Consider the following 20,930-nt stretch of genomic DNA (forward strand, 5'->3'; position numbering starts at 1 on the left):
ATGGATCCTTGGGGAGTGCACTCAAACCATAGACATACAACGGCACACATCTAGTCCCGTGCTGGCATTCTCTTCTTGGAGAATCGCAATCGGCGTGCCCTGTTGTATTCTTGTGCATCAGGGGTGTGTGTGTGTGTGTGTGTGTGTGTGCACGCATGCGCTTTCCACAAGCTAGACTGGGAGGTGAGACCAGGAATTTTTTCTTTTAATGCTAATTGACCCCAAAGAATACTAGATTCTAGAAAACATGCTGATTGATATTATCATAAAATAAAAATAGCAATCACTTATCGAGCCCTTATTTTGTGCAGGGTTTGTGCTAAATGCTTTATGTACCTTACGTTATTTTCTTATAGGTACTGTGATCCCCATTCTATAATCAGAAAGCTAAAGCTTTGAGAGAACACGTTGTTTCGGTCGTCACACAGCTGGGAGTTGGCCGGTAGGGATTTAAACACTGGCTTAACCAATATTCCGCACCGTCTTCCAAGTTCTGCTTGGAAAGAACCTTACATGTCATCTAACACCCTCGAGAGATCACCCAGGAAGAGGCCGCATAGCCTTGGGTCGAACACCTCTTGTGCCGGGGAGCGCGTTCCCTCCTGATGGAGACAGAGAAGGGAAGCAGCACACAGCGCATCCTCCCTGGGCGCAAGGCTCTCTTCATTTTGCTCAGCCCTCCCAGGAACAGGCTTCACCCACCACACCGAGTGACGGGTACCACCACCACAGGATAGGCATGTTGAAATGGGGGCTTGGAGGAGCCAGTAACGTGGCCTAGGTCTTGTCCCCAGCGAGCGGCACAGCCAAGATTCGGATGCAGGTCTTTTCCACTGCAGAGCCCTTTCTACTGCTCACGTGGCTCTGGGAGACGAGTACCAACAACGAAGTCTTAAGAGCCGACATTCATTGAGCACTCCCTTTGCAACAGGCTCTGTGCTTTGCCTGGATGACGTCACTTGCTTTTCACTATAGTCTTAGAAGAATTTTTATCATTGAGGCTACTCCATCCCCTGGCTCACTCCCCAAATGGCTGCAAAAGCTAGGGCTGGGCCAGGCCAATGCCAGGAGTCTAGAACTCCATCGGGTCTCCCATGATGGTGGCAGGGGTCCAAGCACTTGGCCATCTTTTGCCGTCTTCCCAAGTGCATTAGCAGGGAGCTGGATTGGAAGTGGAGCAGCTGGGACTCAAACCAGCACCCATATGGGAAGACAACTCCGCAAGCAGCATCTTAACCTGCCGTGCCACAATGCTGGCCCCAGCTCACATCTTTTAGGACAATGCTCTGCTGTGTATGTATGCCCTTGTGTTGAGCCTGAACCCTCAGTCCTTTCTCTGGGCTCAAACAGAACTCCTGAAGCCCCCATTTCCCAAGTCATAGAACTGGGATGAGGATCACCTTCTATTGTCACCCTGGTCACCCTCAGCCCCATCCTCGGAAGGAGATTCCATGTATCTGTCCCCTGCCCTGAGAGCTGCCAACTGCTGGGTGCTGACTGCCAAGGAGGAGGACCATACATTCCGGTGAAAAGGAAAGTCAGATTGGCTCTTCAACTAATGGTGAGAAAGCAGTGACTGCCAGGCACCCGCACCGCAAGACGCATGGCAAGGCATTGTGCATTCTGGGGAGTGTCCTCCTGCAGGGCTGCCTTCCGGGGGGGCAGGGAGGCAAGGATGAGCGCGTGACCCCCCGCAGCTCAAGGGTTAGGGATGATATATGGATCGGATCGATCCAGTGTGAAATAATGCCAAGAATAAGGATGCAAATCAAAACCCAGGCAATAAATCTGCTGGGAGCTGAGGACTTATCTCATAGGGTTATTGGAAGGATTAAATGAATTAATGTATATAAAGTGCTTAGAACCGTACCTGGCACAGAGCAAGCGATCAATAAATATTAGTTAGTATTAATATCGGCTTTGAAATAAACCCAGCACAGTGAGAATGTCTCGTTCTTCCCAGGGAAGGGCTGTCAGGAAATAATAATAGTACCACTTACCCCAGACTGCCCGTGAGCTCAGCCTCGTACAAGGACACATCACCTACTTCAGTCCCAACAACCTGTGTGTGGTAAGGCTCTCACCCTCACTTTAAAGATACGGAAGCCAAAGTCGTCCAAAGCTAGGCATCTCATCCCCGGCCGCGCAGCAAAGTGGTTAGGAGCTGCGGCTTCAGAATCAAACAGTTCAAGCTTTGAGTCCTGGCTCGGGCTTTGGCTGTGTGACCTTAGGCACGTGATGGAATGTCTCTGTGCCTCGAGTGCCTCATCTGTAAAGTGAGCTGATCAAACATATTTTCAGGGTGCCGTGGGCGCAGCAAGTTAAGGCACCACTGGGAATGCCGTCTTCCCATATCAGAGCACCAGTTCAATTTCCGGCTGCTCTGCTTCCAATCCAGCTCCCTGCTAATGCGCCTGGGCAGGCAGAGGGAGATGGCCTGAGTGCTTGGGCCCCTGCCATGCACGTGGGAGACCCAGATGGAGTCCTTGGCTCTTGGATTCCATCTGGGCCAGAACTCCTGGCTGTTGCAGCCCTTTGGAGAGTGAACCAGTGGATGGAAGATCTGTTTCTCTGCCTTTTAAATTAAAAAAAAAAAAACTTTTAAAATTAAACAAAGGGGTGCTGTGAGGATGGAGTTACTAACGCATTGTAAAATACTTAGAACACACTCTAAGCATCCCATAAATGTCACACACACACTTACACACACACTAGGGCACTTGAAAATGTTCATGGAAAATGGAATAAAAATTAAATTTCATTTGGTGCAAAACATTTTGAAACCCGTGCACGGATCTTTCATAATACACACTTTGCATCAATTTTCTGATGACCCCGGGTGTGTGAATTTCAGTTCAATTTGGATTTGAATCCAAATGAACTTTGACTCCCATGCCCCAGGAGCCTTTGCGGTACCCTGGTAAGTGCATATGCGTTTTTACATGTGCCTACGTATGCGTGCATGTATGTGCACCTGTGCACACGTGTGCGTACGCATGGGCGTGCGTGTGTCTACGTGGGCTTTGAGGGATGCACAGGAGTTTGCCAGGTGGAGAAGGGGAGAAACAATGACAGGGCTGAGAGCACACACGGAGCCTCCCGCCCACAGCACCGTGGACTAGCTGAGCCCTAATCAAGGGGCAAATCGCCCTTAGCTGGAGAACAAGGGGCGGGGCTCCCCAGGGAAGAGCTTGGAGAACTTGGTCTCCCTGCCCGCCTCTGCGCACGGCCTGCAGCCCAGCAGTCTGGAAGAGTTCGCGACCCCGCCCCCAACAATCCCAGCCAATGAGGATGCCCACGTGGCGTCCCGTTGCCAGGCAACCGAGCGGGCCGGTCCTTAGGGTCAGCGCGGTTAGCGCTGGTCGCCGAGGGCAGCAAGCCCCGCGCTGGGCCTCCCGCAGTTCCGGGGGCCGTGAGAGCGTGGGAACTTTGCCAGCGGAGTTTTATTTTTATAGTTGAGATTTTATTTTCATTTTTGGGAGAGGGAGAGCGCCCCCTGGCGAAGGGGAGTGTAACTTTCTAAGAAGTTCCTGGTTCTGGGCCCTTCCGAGGCTGCGTAGCTGGGACTTGGTGACCTGGGGAGACTGCTGGGCCGCCTCTCGACGTGGAAGGTTCTGGAAAAACCCCTCCCTTGGCGCAGGCTAGAGCCTGAAGGATTCCCAAGATGACCAAGGTTTCGGCCGCTAAGAAGGCGCAGACTTCCCCCCACGTGGGCGCCGTGTGGCCCCTCTGCACCTCCGAACACCTGATGCAGGTAAGTCCCCCCTCTCTGCCCAGAGAGGCCCCGGGGGCGTCAAGTTGGCCAGACAAGGTCCTGATGCTCTCGGGGGAAATGAAGATGAACGGAGGGTTTGTCGCCAGCACACTCATTTCCAGAGCCGGGCGGGGCCGGCAGGGTGGGGGTCGTGCACATCCCCCTGCCCCCGTCAGGCTTTTGGGGCTGACGGATGGGTTGCTCCTCCCTTCGCGTCGCCGAACCTTTTGTTTCTCGCGTCTGGGAAATGAGAGCAGGTCCTTGCGCTGGGCCGGAGCCCCTGATGCCGTCGCTTGATAGCGCGTGTTCCTGTTCGGGACGTGAAGTTGTGTTGGCTTGAAAGACGGGGAAGCATGGGCTGGTGCTGAATGAGTGCGGTCAAGGGCCTCTGTCTGTAACCCACAAACAGACGTGCGTTGTTGGTACCCTCAAACCCCGCGTCCCCACGGCTTAGCCACGGAGGTGAGCAGTGGGAGCGCCACCCACACCTTGTGGCTCATGGCCAAGCCCCAGGTGGCCTTGGGGAGTGGGGGTGGGGATCAGTTCGCCAAGAAGAGCCTGAGGTGCAGGTGCACTTTATACAGGGTCCGGAATAGTCTCTGGCTGCTTGCTGTCTAAGGATTCGCATATTTTAAATCACCCCTCCATACTCCGCCTTCCTAACGTGGCCGCCTTGCAAGACTCGGCTTTCACACCCCTGAAAATGCCACACCCAAGCGTGTTCAGTGTTCAGTCCGAGCAGCGCCCTCTGGGGCCGAGCCCCCCAGCAGACCCGTGGGGCAGAGAGAATGTGAGCGTGGGGGCAGCAGGGGCAGCCAGCCTGGGTTTAAGCCCTCTGCAGCCCCGGGCCCTGGTCAGGTGGTGGAACTTCCCTGCCCCTGTGTTGGAAAGGGGGCTGTCCTAGCACCTGCTCCTGGCCGGCCCGAGCTCCTCGGATCCTTCCTGCCACGCCGCGAGCGCTCTCCAGATTTCAGCGGCAAGGTTGTTTTGTGCATTTAGCAAAGATTTATTGAACTCCTGGTCTGGGCTAAAACACTTGGCTTTTGTTAGACGAGACACGTCATTAAGACTCTCAGGCTAGAGTGTGTGTGTGTGTGTGTGTGTGTGTGTGTGTGTGTGTGTGTGAGTGATGGGGAATGAGAGATAAGACACAGCTGCTTCTGATGCAGGGCGATTAATGTGAGCCGGGCAAGGATCCCAGGGTGCTGTGGGGGCGCAGAGACGGGAGCAGCTACTTCAGGCTGTGCGGGCGCCCGCACGTGTGTGCTGGTTTGCAGCAGAAGTTGTCACGACCCCAAGTCCCTGCAGTAGAGCTGTGCATCGCAGAGTGGCGGAAGATCAGAGAGGGGGAGGGGGGACTTCAAGGAACAGGGAGGAGGCTTCTAGGGAGCTGGCAGGGAAACGAAGACCCCAGGCCCTAAAGCCTCTGCAGACTCCTGCTGCCTTGGCCCCAGGTTCTAGGACGTGAGGAAGACCCCAGGGTGTCCTGGCTCAAAGGGGAGTGTCTGTGGACTTTCAGATTTTTTAAAGATTTATTTTTATTTATTTTAAAGGCAGAGTGACAGAGGGAGAGAGAGAGAGAGAGAGATCTTCCATGCACTGGTTCACTCCCTAAATGGCTGCAACATCGGGGCTGGGCCAGTCCAACGCTAGGAGCCAGGAACTCCATCCGGGTCTCCCACGTGGGTGGCAGGGGGCTAAGCACTTGGGTCGTTCTCTGCTGCTTTCCCAGAGGCCTTAGCAGGGAGCTGGATTGCAAGTAGAGCAGCTGGAACTTGACATGGCCCTCTGCTGTGGGATGCTGGCATCGCAGGTGGCAGCTTAACCCGCGAGCACAGAGCACAGGGCCCACGGGCATGCACGCTGCTGACCCTCATCCAGGCTGCCCGGAGAGTAACACACCCAGAAGCTCCACCCAGAAGCGACCTTTCAGAACCTCCCACAGTGCTTCAAGGTGTGGCCAAGGCTCAGAGAACAGAAGTCCCCTTCCCACGGGTACACAGCCGGCAGGGAGCAGAGGGGGGACTCGAACTCGGCTCTTTCTTGCTCCAGACTTCCAGCCGTCTGCACCTCTCCATGCTAACCAAGCGGTGCAAGGGATTTAGAAAAAAGGTGCAAGGCACAAGCAAAGGGCTTTGGGGTTGGTTTGGGGGCGGCGGGGGGAATGACACCCAGAAAGAGAGCAGCGGAGTTCCGGGCAGCCAGGTAGCAGTCCAGCTGAGAGTGACCCAGCGCCACCCTGTGCGGGGGGGGTGCGGGGACACTCCTGGCCCTGCGGGGCTGCATGGTCTCCCTGGCCCACCGCGGGCTGGCGTGGTTCTTGGTCAGACCCCTGAAGGACGTTGGGACGAACCGTTTCCCCTGCGCACGGGGAGAGAGCTTGCTGTCGTCTCATGGCCCCTGTGCTGCGGGTGTCTGTCCGGCGGAAGGAGGGTGAACAAGGGGCCAAGTCCTCTGCGTGGAGGTCGTCTGGGTGGGGGGGTGACCTTTCAGTTTGCCCCAGCTCGGGCTCCCTGGGACCCGCCTCAGGCTCCCTTCTTCCCGTCGTTTTCCAAGGAAGCAGGAGAGAAGTCTAACGGGATGAGCTCTGGAGGGAGGGAGGAGCAGGCTGGTCCTGTGCCTTGTGTGCGGGATTGCCGTGCACGTCCGGTCTGGAAAAGGCTGAGAAAGGGGGCGTTAGAATGCCCTGCGCCGCGGTCTGGGGTGGAAATGCAGAAACAGCACTGGCGGAAGCCGAAAAGCTGCCCAACCCTTTAGCCAAGCGGTGTCACCGGCGGCCCAGGGCAGAGGGCACAGGTGCTGATGGGAACGCAGCCAGACCTGAGGGTTTTGCTCAGATCCTGGCGCGGAGACCGCAGGAGCAGACGGTGGACTTGCAGGCCCCAGCTCTGCCGCTTCCTGGGCTGTCAGGTGAGTGCCTCTCTGCGCCTCAGTCTCCCCCTCTGTGAAATGGGGGCGCTGTGCTTTCTCCACTCCAAGACAAGTCATCAGTTTCTGGGTGCCATTATGAAAGAAAGCTACCAGGTCGACAACGACAACCCTGGGTTGTGTGTCCCAGTGTCAGAGATGTCAGAACACGGAAATAAAGGGTCCATCTTGGAGTGAGTGGAGTGGGCTGAAAGTGGCGCCCCCTCCCAAGCCTACTCTTGAGGGGCAGCGCAGACACCAAACGTTGGCCAGGACGCTGGCAGGCTCAGACGGAGCCTCGGCGCCGAGGGCCGGGCCGTACAGGACCAGGAGGGAAGAATGGACACTTCGGGAAGGATTTGCCCCCCGGACAGACTCCCAGCACTAGGCACAGAGCCGAGCTCCTGCGTGGGTGTGGGCGCTCAGCGGGGGACGCCAGGCTGCGTCAGCGGCTGAAGCTGGAAGAGTGAGGGGCGCGCCCTGTGTGCGGGATGCAAGAGGCCAGTCCACGTGGGGAGGGGTCGGGGGGCAAAGTCTCGATGTGGGGGGGCTCTGCCTGTGGAGGCAGCCTGGGCTGGGCTCTGCGCCCCTCATGGTCGCTGGGCGGTGTGAGCGCCTAGGCGGCGGGTCGGACAGCCCCGAGGTCTCAGGTCCCCGAGGCAGAGGTGTTGGGAAGAGGGGGCCTGTGCCCCAGGGAGCTCGGTGCCCGCGCCCCCTCCCCCGCAGGTAGAGGCGCTGGTTCCTGGTTCCTGGTTCCTGGCTGGAGGTGTGAGGTCCAGAGGAGGCGGAGCGCAGACGGGAGCGCCCCCGAGCAGGGCCCATGGCCAGCGGTGCCCGTTCCCGTAAGGGTGGAAGGGGAGGAGCAGCTCTGGTCTCACCTCTAGGACTGGGGGGGAGCGTGTTTGCAGGGGCTGTGGTGTGTTCCAGGAGAGCTTGCACCCCAGTGGCAGAACCGCTTGACCCGGCCAAGAGCTGAGCTGTGGGGAAGGGGGTGAGCAAGGTTCGAGTCCCATTCTTTGTGTTGGATGCCCGTGGAGAACCAGAAATCAGTGACCAAACAAAAAACAAATCCCAAAACTTTTTATGGCTGCAAGTAGAGTGAAAACTAGAAAACAGTAACATAAACAGATATGAACTTAATTTTCTCATGTGAGAAGTCTGGAGGTAGATGACAGCTGGTATCGGTTCAAGAGTTCACTCATGTCAGGGCCGGCAGAACCTCTTCCTTCGCAGTTACAAAACAGCTGCCCCAGCTCCGGGCATTACACCCTTATTCCAGCAGAAACAGGAAATAGTGGAGAGTTAAGAGCTGTGTGTAAAGCAGGCAAAGGTTTTCCAGGGACCTTCCCAGTGGATCTCCTCTTGTGTCCGATTGTCCAGGAAGAGTAGAGTCCTCCAGTGGGAATATTCGTTCATGCAATTAGAGTGAGCTCCAAGAATGCACCAGGCATGGTTCTAGGTGCTAAGCTCCAAGTATGTACTAAGCGTGGGGATTCAGAAATGATAAAAACAGGACCGACAGGCAGAGGGGCCCGGCCCAGGGCAGCCTGTGCCTTCTACTGCCCTGGCCACCGTCTGTGTCCCCTGCGTGTGGGAATCCTGGCTGGACAAAGCTTTGCACAGAGGCGGCAGAGCCCTGCTGGTGACCCCCTTTCAGCGTCCCCGCAGCCCCTGCACCCCCAGCCGTCAGCTGTTAAAGGCAAAGGCTGCAAGAAGCCAGATGGGGTTCAGCGCAAGCAGCCCTCACACAGAGTCTGGCAGAAGCCAATTAAACCTTTCCCGGACCGAGCAAACCGATGTGCTTTTCTCGGCGATATTTCCGACAGCGAAATTCAAAATCCTCACCGCTGGTAATGGGGCGCCTCCTATCACGAGGCGGTGGCCTTTTCCCTTCCAAATTCCTGTTTCCAGACTCCGCTGAGAAATTTCTTGCCTGGACTCAATTTTTGAGCTGATGGGTTTCTGCCTAAATTGGAATTTGTGCAATCAGTAGTTTTATTTAATAACTTGAAAATTAGCCACGGCTGGAGATCTGGTGGTGAGCCTGGACATGCCTCCGGGGTCCCTGGGTGTCGTGGAGTGGGGAGATCATACAACCGGGAGGGTTTCCGGGGTGGGCGTGGCTTTGGGAGGGGCCTCGGTGCCAGAAAGCACCAAGGTCGATCCGGGCGTGGTCATCTGTGGAGGCCTGAGCACCTGCTCCCTGTCCAGTGCTGGGAGACGCTGCAGTGAATCAGATGTGGAGCCTTCTCTCCACGAGCCCTCAGTTCCATGAGAAGAAAAAACAAATCCAGAGGAACTGCCTGGCGCCGGCCTAGAGCAGGGCCGAACAAGGAAGGCAGGACCGAGGTGTGCCGTGGGCAGACGCCGCCGAGCCGCCTGATCCGCATCCTGCACGTTGTTGCTTGTTGGCTGGGTGTAGACGGGCGGGACAGGAAAGGGAGCCCACGCCAGAGTGCGGGACCATGGAGGGGGGGAGTGTGCGACCGTTCTCTCCCCAGGAGCAGGCTCTGTCCTGGTTCCCATCTGACAGAGGTCCCGGGCCAGCCCTCTCCCGGCTTCCCATTCCCTGCACAACCCGGAGGCTGTCGGGAATTCCCACTAAGGCTTTGCGTCGCTGGCGAGGCTGCCTCTCCCCAGGTTTTGCACTGAAAGCAGAGCCGAATCTCAGGCCTGGCTCCAGGACCTGGCAGGATGTCGAGCCGCATCCCTGGCTGCTGTGCGTTCCGTGCCGGAGGCAGGTCCCCGTTGCACGACCAGAAATACCTCCATGTAAGGAAGGGACATCACCGCCAACGGAGATCCACGAGCAGAAAGCTGCTGAAGACCTGGATGCTCCTCTCTGCCGGGCGCTCAGCCCATGGTGACACCTTCCCCGTGCAAGCAAGCGACATCGACGGGGTCCCGGCTGTTCAGACAGAAAGCAGAGCTCTCCCTCACCTCCGTCAGCTGCTGTGGACAGAGGTTGTACGAGCCAGCCTGCTTCCTGGGGTCATGGTCACGGCCTCCTTCCCAGGTCACAGCCTCCTCCCCCAGGGCAGCACCGCCGTCTCTCGCCTGGACTGTGCCGTCATCCACCTCGCTGCCCTCCTTACCTTCAGTGTGACCTTCTGCCCCGCCGTCCTCCCCGGGGCTGAAACAATGCGGTGGGCGCCCGCTACCCTCACGGTGAAGACGGCTGTCTTTATGAGGTCAGGGGGGCTCCTCGGATCCAGGCCTTGCCAGCCTCTCCAGCCGCAAACTCTCACCACTCAGTCAGGAACCAAACTGGGTTTTTTGTAACATGCTGTGCCCTTCATCTTCCTCCTCCTAACGCCCGTGCCCTCCCTCCCTCCCTCCCTCTCTCCTTCCCTCCCTCCCTCCCTCCCTCTCTCCTTCCCTCCCTCTCTCCTTCCCTCCCTCCTCCCTCCTTCCCTCCCTCCCTCCTTCCCTCCCTCCTCCCTCCTTCCCTCTCTCCCTGCCTCCCTCCTTCCCTCTCTCCCTGCCTCCCTCCTTCCCTCCCTCCTTCCCTCCCTCCCTCCCTCCCTCCCTCTCTGCCTCCCTCCCTGCCTCCCTCCCTCTCTCCCTCCTTCCCTGCCTCCCTCCCTCCCTCCTTCCCTCCCTCCCTCCCTCCCTCCCTCTCTGCCTCCCTCCCTCCCTCTCTGCCTCCCTCCCTCCTCCCTCCCTCCCTCCCTCCCTCTCTCCCTCCTTCCCTGCCTCCCTCCCTCCCTGCCTCCCTCCCTCCCTCCTTCCCTCCCTCCCTCTCTCTCTCCCTGCTTCCCTCCCTCCTCCCTCCCTCCCTCCCTCCCTCTCTCCCTGCTTCCCTCCCTCCTCCCTCCCTCCCTCCCTCCCTCTCTCCCTCCCTCCCTGCCTCCCTCCCTCCCTCCTTCCCTCCCTCCCTCTCTCTCTCCCTCCTTCCCTCCCTGCTTCCCTCTCTCCCTCCTTCCCTCCCTCCCTCCCTCTCTCTCTCCCTCCTTCCCTGCCTCCCTCCCTCCCTGCTTCCCTCCCTGCTTCCCTCCCTCTCTCTCTCCCTCCTTCCCTCCCTCCCTCCCTCCCTGCTTCCCTCTCTCCCTCCTTCCCTCCCTCCCTCCCTCTCTCTCTCTCTCTCACACACACACACACACACAGGTCACTCCTCCTTTCAGTACCAGCCTAGATGTCCTGTATCCTGAGAAGCCACCCTTGACCACCCCCTTCCAACCCAGGCCACGTGCTTCCTGTGCACCGTGAGATCCCCTTCATTGCATCACCCCGCCCTTCATCATGTCACCCTGCCCTTCATTGCGTCACCCCGCCCTTCATCATGTCACCCCGCCCTGAAGACACTGGGCTCCCCACAGGCAGCACGCGTGTCCGCCCTTGGTCGTGGCCACGGTAATGCTCCAGCCCAACCTGCCACCCAGTAGCCATGCAGCCAAGACTGGGTGGGTAGGCTGAGCTCCCCAAGGCTCTCTCGTCTCACAGGCAGCCATGGTTTGGGACAGAAAGAGGAGCCCAAAGTGCAGACAGACTAGGAGGGGACTGACCCTCGAGACCTCCCCTGAAACAGCCAAACCCTGGCTGGTTTTAAACGGTGAGATATTTCCGGAGCTCTCAGTAACGGCGGAGCAGGTGTAGCCGTCACCCGGAGCCAGGAGGTTCCCAGCCCTCCCACTGCCTGGCTGGACAGCGCTGGACAAGTCACTTAATCTCTCTGGTTTCCTCGTCTTCATCTGCAGAAGCAGAGTCTAACCTGGATCTTTCCAGACCGCCTCGCAGCCATGGAACTCCAGGAGGAAGATGATGGCCCCCGCAGTACATCTGTTACGTACTGTGCGCGTTATTCAAGGAACCCCTCCATCCTTTGGAGCTGACATAACCCATGTTTGTAGAGGCAAAGAAGCCAAAGCATGGAGAGAATTCTGACCTTCCTTCCCAGAGACAGCAGATAAACAGGTGGTGGAGTCAGGATTCGAACTCAGGGCAGGTAGCTAGAGAGAGCCTGCTCTCCTGGTGAGCCCAGCGGGCTGCAGTGCGGAGGGGCAGTAGACAAGTATTTGCTCAAAGGGGGCATCCGTAGGAGCAGTTTGTAAAGAGAAAAAGGAAAGTGCCAGTTTTAGCTGCAGGCAATGCAAACAAGGATGCGACTGTGCCGGTGACCACAGACAAGGACATTTGCATTTCCCCGAGCTCTTGCGAAAATATGCTAGCAAGTTTCTGGCAGAGAAACGCAGCTAAGAATGGAGAAAAGAAAAAAAAAATTTTTAGAAAGATGTTTGTGGCTTAGCCTCATCTCTTTCCAAACAATGCTCATTTCAGTGACGATGTATCAGCCATTTCTAATTAGAGTCACCTTTCTAAGAAAGGCGTATTTCGATTCGGGGTCAATACAGCGCCGAGCTGGCGCTAGATGAAGGCGGGAAAGAAGATGGCCCCAGCCAGTGAGGGATGCGGTTCTGGGGTGTGTGCAGTCCTCAGCAGCTTAATTGGGTTAAATAATTCAGGTAAATATCGAGCTAGGGGACTCGCCGCGAAGCCAATCCCTGACATGCTGAATTTTTTTTAATTTTCTACAACAACAAAAAGCCCCTGGCATCAGAACTGCCTGTTTGTCTGTCTGATCTCACCCCTGGGGAAAGGTGACCAGGACCCTGGGCTCTGCCTCACAGCCTAAGGCTGGGAAGAGGCCCGAGTCTTCCAGTCTCTGGTTTCAGGACCAAGGATAGCTCCCTACACGGAGGCAGGCAGCACCACTGTGGATTCCATGTAGACAGGGGCTGCGTGCTCGCCCATGAGCAACCATCGCGATGCGAGCTCTCTGACTGTGTGCCTCAGTTTCCCTTTCTTTCATGGGGAAGCAGTAACAGCTCCCACCTCCTGGGGCCGTTGGGAGGAACAGTGACATCATCTTAGGAAAAGCCCGCCACACACAGCAAGTGCTCATCAGATGCAGGAATCAAAGCCCGTGGCCCCCAAAATACCAAGAATCAAAACATTTAAATACTGACATTTCCAGAGATGATGACTCTGTTGCTGATCTTTTTTTTTTTTTTATAATGCATTCAGGAAAAGGCAGCCCAAAGGGTAACGGGACCAAAATGTTTCATTTCCAAGAGCCCTCAAAGAAAACGCCCAGAAGGCAATTAGCCGTCGCTTGTGTCGCTGTTACTTATTAGCCGATGCCAACCTCTGCTAATCAGACTGCTGCTTTGATATTTTTAGACCTTTTAAGAGAGGCGTCTCAGAACTCAGGGAGCCGTGCTTGTTGGCAAGCACTCGGGAATTGGAGAGCACAGGAATCTGGCATCCCTGTAGGACACAGGGAGAAGGCGGCAGTGCAGGTGCGTGCCCGGGATGGGCAGGAGCTGGAGTGGGCAGCTGGACACCTGCCTGGCCTCAGGGGCCTCCTCGCCTTTTGTTCCCCGCCCCTCCCCACCGCCGCCCTGAGTCTTGGGGTGGGAGTTGTCTCGGTGAAAAAGCTTCCTCCGCTGACCACAGAGGCTCACCAGGGCTCAGGGACGTGGCACCTGGCCCGGACACTGGCTGTAGGTGCTACGTCTGGATTCCAATGCCACTTGCCTGCTCCCTGGCCTTAGGCCATCAGTCCTGCCTGTCTCGTGCTGAGTTTTCTCACCTGCCACTGAGTCTGGTGAAGAGTCAAGAAGACGCCTATGGAGACTGGATCTTGGATAACTAGAATTAATTCACAGCTGAGATTCCACCCCGTCGGTGCCCCACGTCCATCCCGGCCATTCCTGTTGCGTGCAATGCTGACTTTTTTTTTTTTTTTGGTCCATAAAAGATGGTATAGTGTTGAGGAAAAAAAGTCTTAACTCCTAATGAATTATCATTCTTTTTTTAAATTTTTTTTTTGACAGGCAGAGTGGACAGTGAGAAAGACAGAGAAAGGTCTTCCTTTTCCATTGGTTCACCCTGCAATGGCCTCTGGGGCCAGCGCGCTGTGGCCAGTACACCATGCTGATCTGAAGCCATGAGCCAGGTGCTTCCTCCTGGTCTCCCATGTAGGTGCTGGGCCCAAGGACTTGAGCCATCCTCCTCTGCACTCCTGGGCCACAGCAGAGAGCTGGACTGGAAGAGGAGCAAATGGGACTAGAACCTGGGGTGCTGGCACCACAGGTGGAGGATTAGCCTAGTAAGCTGTGGTGCTGGCCAATGAATCATTCTTTCACTGCTGTCCTGGGTATAGCGAAATAAATGGTACTTTCTGCCCTCCATGAAATTAAAAATAACGTAACTCTTTATTCAAAGTTTAAATTTAAATAAAGTTTACTCTTTATTTAAAAATAAATAGTAAATTCTACAGCCATAATGGCAATAGGAGTAATTGACATAATTGGTTGAACACTCATTATGTGCTGTGTGCATGCCCACCACTTACGGGAGTGATGCCGTCCCATGCCTGCTGCAAGGTAGCGAGGTAGCCGCAGGGTAGGCACTCCTGACCCATTGTGCAGGAGCGGAATCCCAGCTTCAAAGACTTGATCAGCTTCGTTTTCAACCTCTCACTGTTCCCTCTGCGTATTTTCAGTGGAGGAAACCAGGCATCCCCTGCCTTTTCCCCTTGACTTGGTGGTAGGCGGTCTTGTCATCTCTCTAAGCCATGGAACAGAGTCAAGATCAGAATCTAAAAGAACCAAGGCAACATCTGACCCTCCCCCCAAGAAGAAGGGGGTTCTCTCTTCCACTCCATCCAGGGCGGGTGTGGGTCACGCCCCTTCTTCTACCCATGAAGATGCCCCCGTCCCCTTTGCCTTCTCGCTGCCTGGGCTGGAAAGGAAGCTCCTCTAGGTTCTGTTGTCAATAGCGCCATCCTCCCTGGGTGCAGAGGGGCCTCAAGCTGGCGCACTGCCCCCTAAGCTCGGAGAGGCTCTCCCCTGCAGCCCTCCCTCTCCAGCCGTCTGCACACTGCCTCCCGGCTGCACCCGCAGTTCACTCCACCCAGACTCACGGCATGGGGTCGCCTGTGCCTCTGGAGGGCCCCAGGCTGATGCTCCTGCCCCAGTGTCACACACCGGTGGCATGGTGATGATGACAAGCCCCAGTCCCCAACACAGCAGCCGCTTTCCATCTCCACGCCCTCTTCCAGGGGACCCCCTCACCGGCTCTGTTCTCTGGATTTCCCAGGAGGCTGCCAGAGACCAGCCCACCTGCCTCCCAGCTGCAGGGGGGGGCAAAGGACAACACATCCTCTTCCCTCTGGAGACAGGAGTCAAAGCATCACTGAAGTGGAAGGAATCACAAGTCCCGCCCTCGTGCTTTCTGCCTATTTTATATTCTCAAGGGGCTAAGAATGGAGGGCCCCACGCTTCTGTGTCCACCTCGAAAATCCCTTGAAGTTGGCCCCCTTACCTCCCTTTGGAGGTGGATGCCCATGGTATCCTGACCCCCCCGTCTGCCTCAGCCCCCCCGTTAGTCTGTCCTGCTGCCCTGAGAGCTGGTTTACAGACGTCGTCTTGAGGTCCCATGACAAACCCTACAGGACCGCGTCGCTTCTGTTTTACAGGGAGGGCAGCTCAGAGAGAATGTGTGGCTTGTGCGAAGTGGCACCGCTAGTGGATGGAGGGGCCGACTCTCAAAACCAGGCCCTGGTGCTCCCCTCTGTGGGATTCCCAGAGCTGCAAAGACGAGCTGGGGTGGAGACGTGGCTTCACTCTCTGCCCTCTCCAAAAAGTCAATTTCCGGCCCACACTTGCGGAGCCCATGGTCTTCCCCTTCCCAGTCTGTCTGTCTGGAGCTCACCAGAAACCACGGGAGCGTTGGGGGGGGGGGGTGTCAGGCAGACATCTCTTGATGACTCGCGAAGCTGTGTTCCCTTTTCTTCCTTTATTGATCTTTGTGGTCCTCCTGTGAACTGGCCTGCAGGGAGGCCTGACCCCGTGGAGGAGGGACCTGACTTTCATCCACTGTAGGGGCCTTCATGAGAGCGTGGGGGGGGGGACGTGGGTCAGAGGTCAAGTGCTCCCTGAGCAGCCAGCCCTGACTCGGGGAAATCAAAGACGAGTGCTCCTAGAAAGCAGTTCTATTTCTCCAAGGACTTGGAAGTCGTGCATTAAATCTCTCCCTCCCCGCCCCCACCCGCCATCATGACACCTGGTAACATCGACAGTCATTTCTGCTTCCTCTGAGCTTCTGTAAGGATTACAACGGGCCAGTGCCGCGGCTCACTAGGCTAATCCTCCACCTGTGGCACCGGCATCCTGGGTTCTAGTCCCAGTTGCTCCTCTTCCAGTCCAGCTCTCTGCTGCAGCCCAGGAAGGCAGTGGAGGATGGTCCAAGTGCTTGGGCCCTGCACCTGCATGGGAGACCAGGAGAAGCACCTGGCTCCTGCCTTCAGATTGGATTGGCGCAGCGCGCCAGCCATGGCAACCATCTGGGGAGTGAACCAACGGAAGGAAGACCTTTCTCTCTGTCTTTCTTTCCCTCTCACTGTCTAACTCTGCCTGGCAAAAGAAAAGAAAAAGGATTACAATGATCTCTCATGTTTAAAAGGGAGAGAGAAGAGCCATGGCTGTCCCCTGGACCAGTCACTACGCAGTGCAGCCCCGCCGACGCCCGGGTTCCTTCCCGTTCTTCGTCTGCCCTGCCTTGTAACGGGAGTGTGTGTGTGACCGTGTGCTTTAGGTAACTAGCCCGTCAGATGAGATGGAAAGCAGGGTGGCCCAGACAGTGTTTTAAACCCAAAGCGAAAGATCATGACGGGGTCTCCAGCTGTCCGGGGCAGGACAGTCCCTGAGGTTTTGGTGGCGAGTCGGCCAGGGGTTTCCGGGGTGAATCGCCATTTTCTGAGGGGTTGCCTTTCTGCTGTAACAAAGAAAAGGCAGCTTCTCTTTGCAGCCACAACACAGGGCACGGGGCTTCAGGCAAGTGGACGGAGGTTTGTTTTGATAGAGAATTTGATGTCGAGTTACAACTCATTAGTGTAGACCAGTGTTCTTGCAGATAATTTCTTCATTTTACAAAGCCTGCTTCTCAACAAAGCATACTATTGTCTCCAAAGGAAAAAAATAAAAAAGAGAGTAGATAGCACGAAGGCCTAGCAGGCTCAAGACGGGGAAGGCACAGCTGTGTGGAACGCACAGACTCGCCAGGGTGCCTTTGTCGCTGGCTGTGCCAAGATCCCTGGACACTCAGCCCCTGTCTTCATGTTCACATGGAGGTCAAATTCAGCCCAGCAGAGACGGTGCCAGAGAATTCCTCTCTCAAGGAGGCAGCAAAATCCAAGTCAACACGTTTCCCAGTTCTGAGAAACCCTGACAATGCAAACCCATCTGAGAACTGCAGAGCCCCAGAGAAGCGTGGGAGGGGAATCTAACCGGCTTCCTGCCCAAAGCCGGGAGAAGGCCGCCGTGTCTTTGCGGGTCCTGGGGTCTGTCTGGCATAGTACACGCCCTGGCTCTGCTGTCTCCCTCTGATCATGAGCAAATCATCGCTCACCCCAAGCCTTGGTTTCCTTACCTGAGAACTGGGGGTGAAGATAGTCCCCGCTTTTAGGAGCCTTACGACGACATTGAGTTTGTAGGGTACCCGGTCTGTGTGAGAGAGGGCTGGTGAGGGCAGGCACAGGACGTAGATGGAGCCGATGCTCTCTGTTTTCTTCCTGTTTGCTGCTAAGAATACTGACTTGGGTCCAGGCACATAGTTGGGGCTGATTAAAACAAGATGGATTAGGAAGTTTTTCCCTTTGTCGCCTGCGTCCCCAATTCTGTGGTGTTCCACAGTTACAGCCCTCATCATGCACTTGATAATACCTCTGTGAGACCAGCAGCAGCAGGTCTGTGGCAGCAGGGACCACCATTTAGAGTCCTTGAATTCATTCATTCAACAACTGTTTGCATCACACCTATTAGGCGCCAGTTGCTGTACCAGTCAGCTCTCATGGAAACACATAAGTATTTATTGAATAAATTAATCCAAAATCTTCCTTGTTAGACCTATGACTCCTTGCTAATCTGCTTTCTCTGAACAATACAACTTTATTTAAATGTATTTTTCATGGTATTTTTTGGAAACTTCTACTCATTCTTACCCTTATGTTTTCTGGATTATTCCAGACTATGTGTTTCTGGTACATGCCTGCCCATCCATGTTGGGTGGAAGTTCCTTGAACATCTGAGCTTACCAGCGTTCCCTGGAAGTCAGGCTGTCCTTAGATGCCGTGCCCTTCCCTCGTGATTAGACCTGTGCATTGCTATGCACTTCATTCCATACATAACCATTCATTTTATTCATTTCATTCAAAGTTTCATTATCTAGAGGACTTTACCCATCTATTGCTATATTCCTAAAGACTTTGACCATGAACCCTTGTAATCTCTTAACCAATTTTTAGACTACTTCCCTCTAAAGACTAGTGCACAATGTGATCAGAATTCTCTTCCTAGTGCAACACTAATCCCATATACAGGTCCTGTGGTCAGCCTTCCCCCAAGTTCCCATCAAGTTTGCCTACTTTTTTGCTCCCTGGTCCATTTTTCACTTTATTCCTATGTCTTTTCGGAGACTACATTCCTACCAGTGCAAATGAGCAATATTCCAGATGCTTCACTTTGAATTTATAAGAAAGGCCTGAAGAATTGGCCTCTCATCAAGGCAGTATCTCACATCAGGACCAATTCTTGCAGTTTCTTGCGTTTGCCTGTATGTTCTGAAGTCTTTTTCCACTGGTACATTTTCCCCAAATCGTTTTATTCTCACCCAAAGGCTTTCAAAAAAGAACAATTTTATTGAAGTATAACACAGAGAAAAGTATCCAAATATAAGTGTGCAGTTTTATGAATTTCTGCAGTGAGAAGATCCTCAAAACCTCTTCATCAGAACCAAGATGCAGAGCACTACCAGTTTTATGGTTTGAATGTCTGCTCCCTCCAGTACACACATTGAAATTTAATTGGCACTGAACAGGATGAAGACATTGGATCTTTTTTTTTTTTAAGGTGCTTTTTATTCGAAAAGCAGAGTGATTGGAGGGGTGGGGGCGGAGATCGACCGTCGTGTCTGCTGGTTCACTCCCTAAGTGCCTGCAACAGCTGCGGCTGGGCCAGGCTGTGGCCGGGACAGGAACTCCATCCAGCTCTCCCAAATGGGGGTCAGGAATCTAAGTAGTTGGACCATCCTCTGCTGCCTTCCGGGGTGCATTAGCAGGGAGCTGGGTTGGAAGTGGAGCAACCAGCATTGGAGCTGGCACTCACTTATTGGATATAGGTATCCCAAGCAGTGGTTTACCCTGATACATCGCAGTGCCTACCCCTGGATCTTTATTATTATTATTATTTTAATTTGAAAAACACAGAGACAAAAACTGAGACACACAAACAGATCTCTTATCTGCTGTTTCACTCCCCCCAAATGTCTGTAATAGCCAGGGCTGGACCAGGCCGAAGTCAGGAGCCTGGAACTCTGTCTGGGTCTCCCATCTGAATGGCAGGGACCTGAGTACTTGAGCCGTCGGCTGCCTCCCAGGGTGCACGTTAGCCGGAAGCTGCATTCAGAGGTGGAGCTGAAGACTCCAGCCCCGTCGTTCTGACGCGGGATGGGGGTGTCCCAAGTGCAGCCCTCACTGCTACACCAAACACCTGCCTTGAAAGCTTGGATCTTTGAGAAGTCAGGAGGCCACGAGGGCCCCACCCTCATGGGTGGGATCGGTAGCCCTGTAAAAGGGCAAGTTGGCGGACTCGGGTGGAGCAGCAGTTTAAGCCACCGTTCGCAATGCCAGCATCCCATATCACAGTGCCAGTTCAGGTCTATGATCCGAGTCCCATATGCTCTGCCTCTGAGCCAGCTCCTTGCTAAGCAGCGGGAGATGGCCTAAGTGCTTAGGCCCCTGCCGCCCAGTGGGAGGAGGAGATGCAGTTCCAAGCTCCTGACTTCAGGCCCCAGTCTCAGGCGTTGCAGCCATTTAGGAAGTGAACCAATAGATGAAAAAATCAATCTCTCTGTCTTATCTCTCTCTGTAACTCTGCCTTTCAAATGAATCTTTATCAAAATGGGGGCTACAGGGCCGGCGCCGCGGCTCACTAGGCTAATCCTCTGCCTAGCGGCGCCGGCACACCGGGTTCTAGTCCCGGTTGGGGCGCCGGATTCTGTCCCGGTTGCCCCTCTTCCAGGCCAGCTCTCTGCTGTGGCCAGGGAGTGCAGTGGAGGATGGCCCAGGTGCTTGGGCCCTGCACCCCATGGGAGACCAGGAAAAGCACCTGGCTCCTGGCTCCTGCCATCGGATCAGTGCGGTGCGCCAGCCGCAGCGCGCCGGCCGCGCCGGCCATTGGAGGGTGAACCAACGGCAAAGGAAGACCTTTCTCTCTGTCTCTCTCTCTCACTGTCCACTCTGCCTGTTAAAAAATAAAAAAAAAATGGGGGCTACAATTGGACCCTCTCACCCTTTCTCGCATGATGATGCAGCAGGTAGACCCTCACCAGACACTAGCATCTTGACGATGGACTTCCCATCTGCAGCACTCTGAGTTGCCCAGTCTCCTTTATTCTGTTACAGCAGCATGGAGCAGACTAAGACAGCCAGAACTCTAGGAACCCCTCCAAACTCCCTGCCAGCCGTGACCCCCAGCTGGGACTCCCCAGTTGTAACCACCGTCAATCAGCCTTTCCTGTCTTCTGAACTTTGTACACATGAACCATGTAATGCATGTACTCTCAGACCTGGATTCACCTGCACAACATCCTGTCTATGAGAACCAATTGTGTTGGCCAGCACCGCGGCTCACTAGGCTAATCCTCCGCCTGCGGCGCCGGCACCCTGGGTTCTAGCCCTAGTCGGGGCGCCGGATTCTGTCCCAGTAACTCCTCTTCCAGTCCAGCTCTCTGCTGTGGCCTGGAGTGCAGTGGAGGATGGCCCAAGGACCAAAGTCCTTGGGCTCTGCACCTGCATGGGAGACCAGGAGGAGCACCTGGCTCCTGGCTTCGGATCAGCACAGCGCGCCAGCCACAGCGGCCACTGGGGGGTGAACCAACGGAAAAGGAAGACCTTTCTCTCTGTCCCTCTCTCTCACAGTCCACTCTGCCTGTCAAAAAAAAAAAAAAAAGAATCATGTTATCGTGTGTACTTTTCATTTGCTTGTTTTCATTGCTATATGGCAAATGTACCACCATTCACTTACCCATTTAATTCTTGAAGGACTTTGGGGCTGTGGGGGTGGGGGAGACTCAAGAGGGAGAGCTGTGACTGCTTTTTGTACATGCTAGCTGATGAGTGAATGCAGGTTTCCTCCTGGGTGGAATCGCCGGCATAGGCTGTGCACATGTTCTGTTCAGTAGATGTTGCCAGCCAGTGACCATGACC

The 20,930-nt window shown here is 55.2% G+C and overlaps 1 protein-coding gene across 2 annotated transcripts in view; it reads left to right on the forward strand.

The window, feature by feature from the left end:
* Positions 1–3,204: 3,204 nt before the first annotated feature.
* Positions 3,205–20,930, forward strand: part of CCDC60 (coiled-coil domain containing 60) — a 190,618-nt gene continuing 172,892 nt past the window's right edge. The window contains exon 1 of one of the 2 annotated variants that reach the window (XM_051826621.3): positions 3,205–3,754. In XM_051826621.3, the coding sequence (XP_051682581.3) occupies positions 3,665–3,754 (90 nt within the window). In that variant the 5' untranslated portion in view covers positions 3,205–3,664. The remainder of the gene's footprint in view (positions 3,755–20,930) is intronic. The other variant, XM_089323258.1, reaches the window with a different exon arrangement.

Source organism: Oryctolagus cuniculus, chromosome 21, assembly GCF_051225735.1.
Source record: "Oryctolagus cuniculus isolate XC-2025 breed Fujian yellow rabbit chromosome 21, ASM5122573v1, whole genome shotgun sequence".
NCBI classification, from domain to species: Eukaryota; Metazoa; Chordata; class Mammalia; order Lagomorpha; family Leporidae; genus Oryctolagus; species Oryctolagus cuniculus.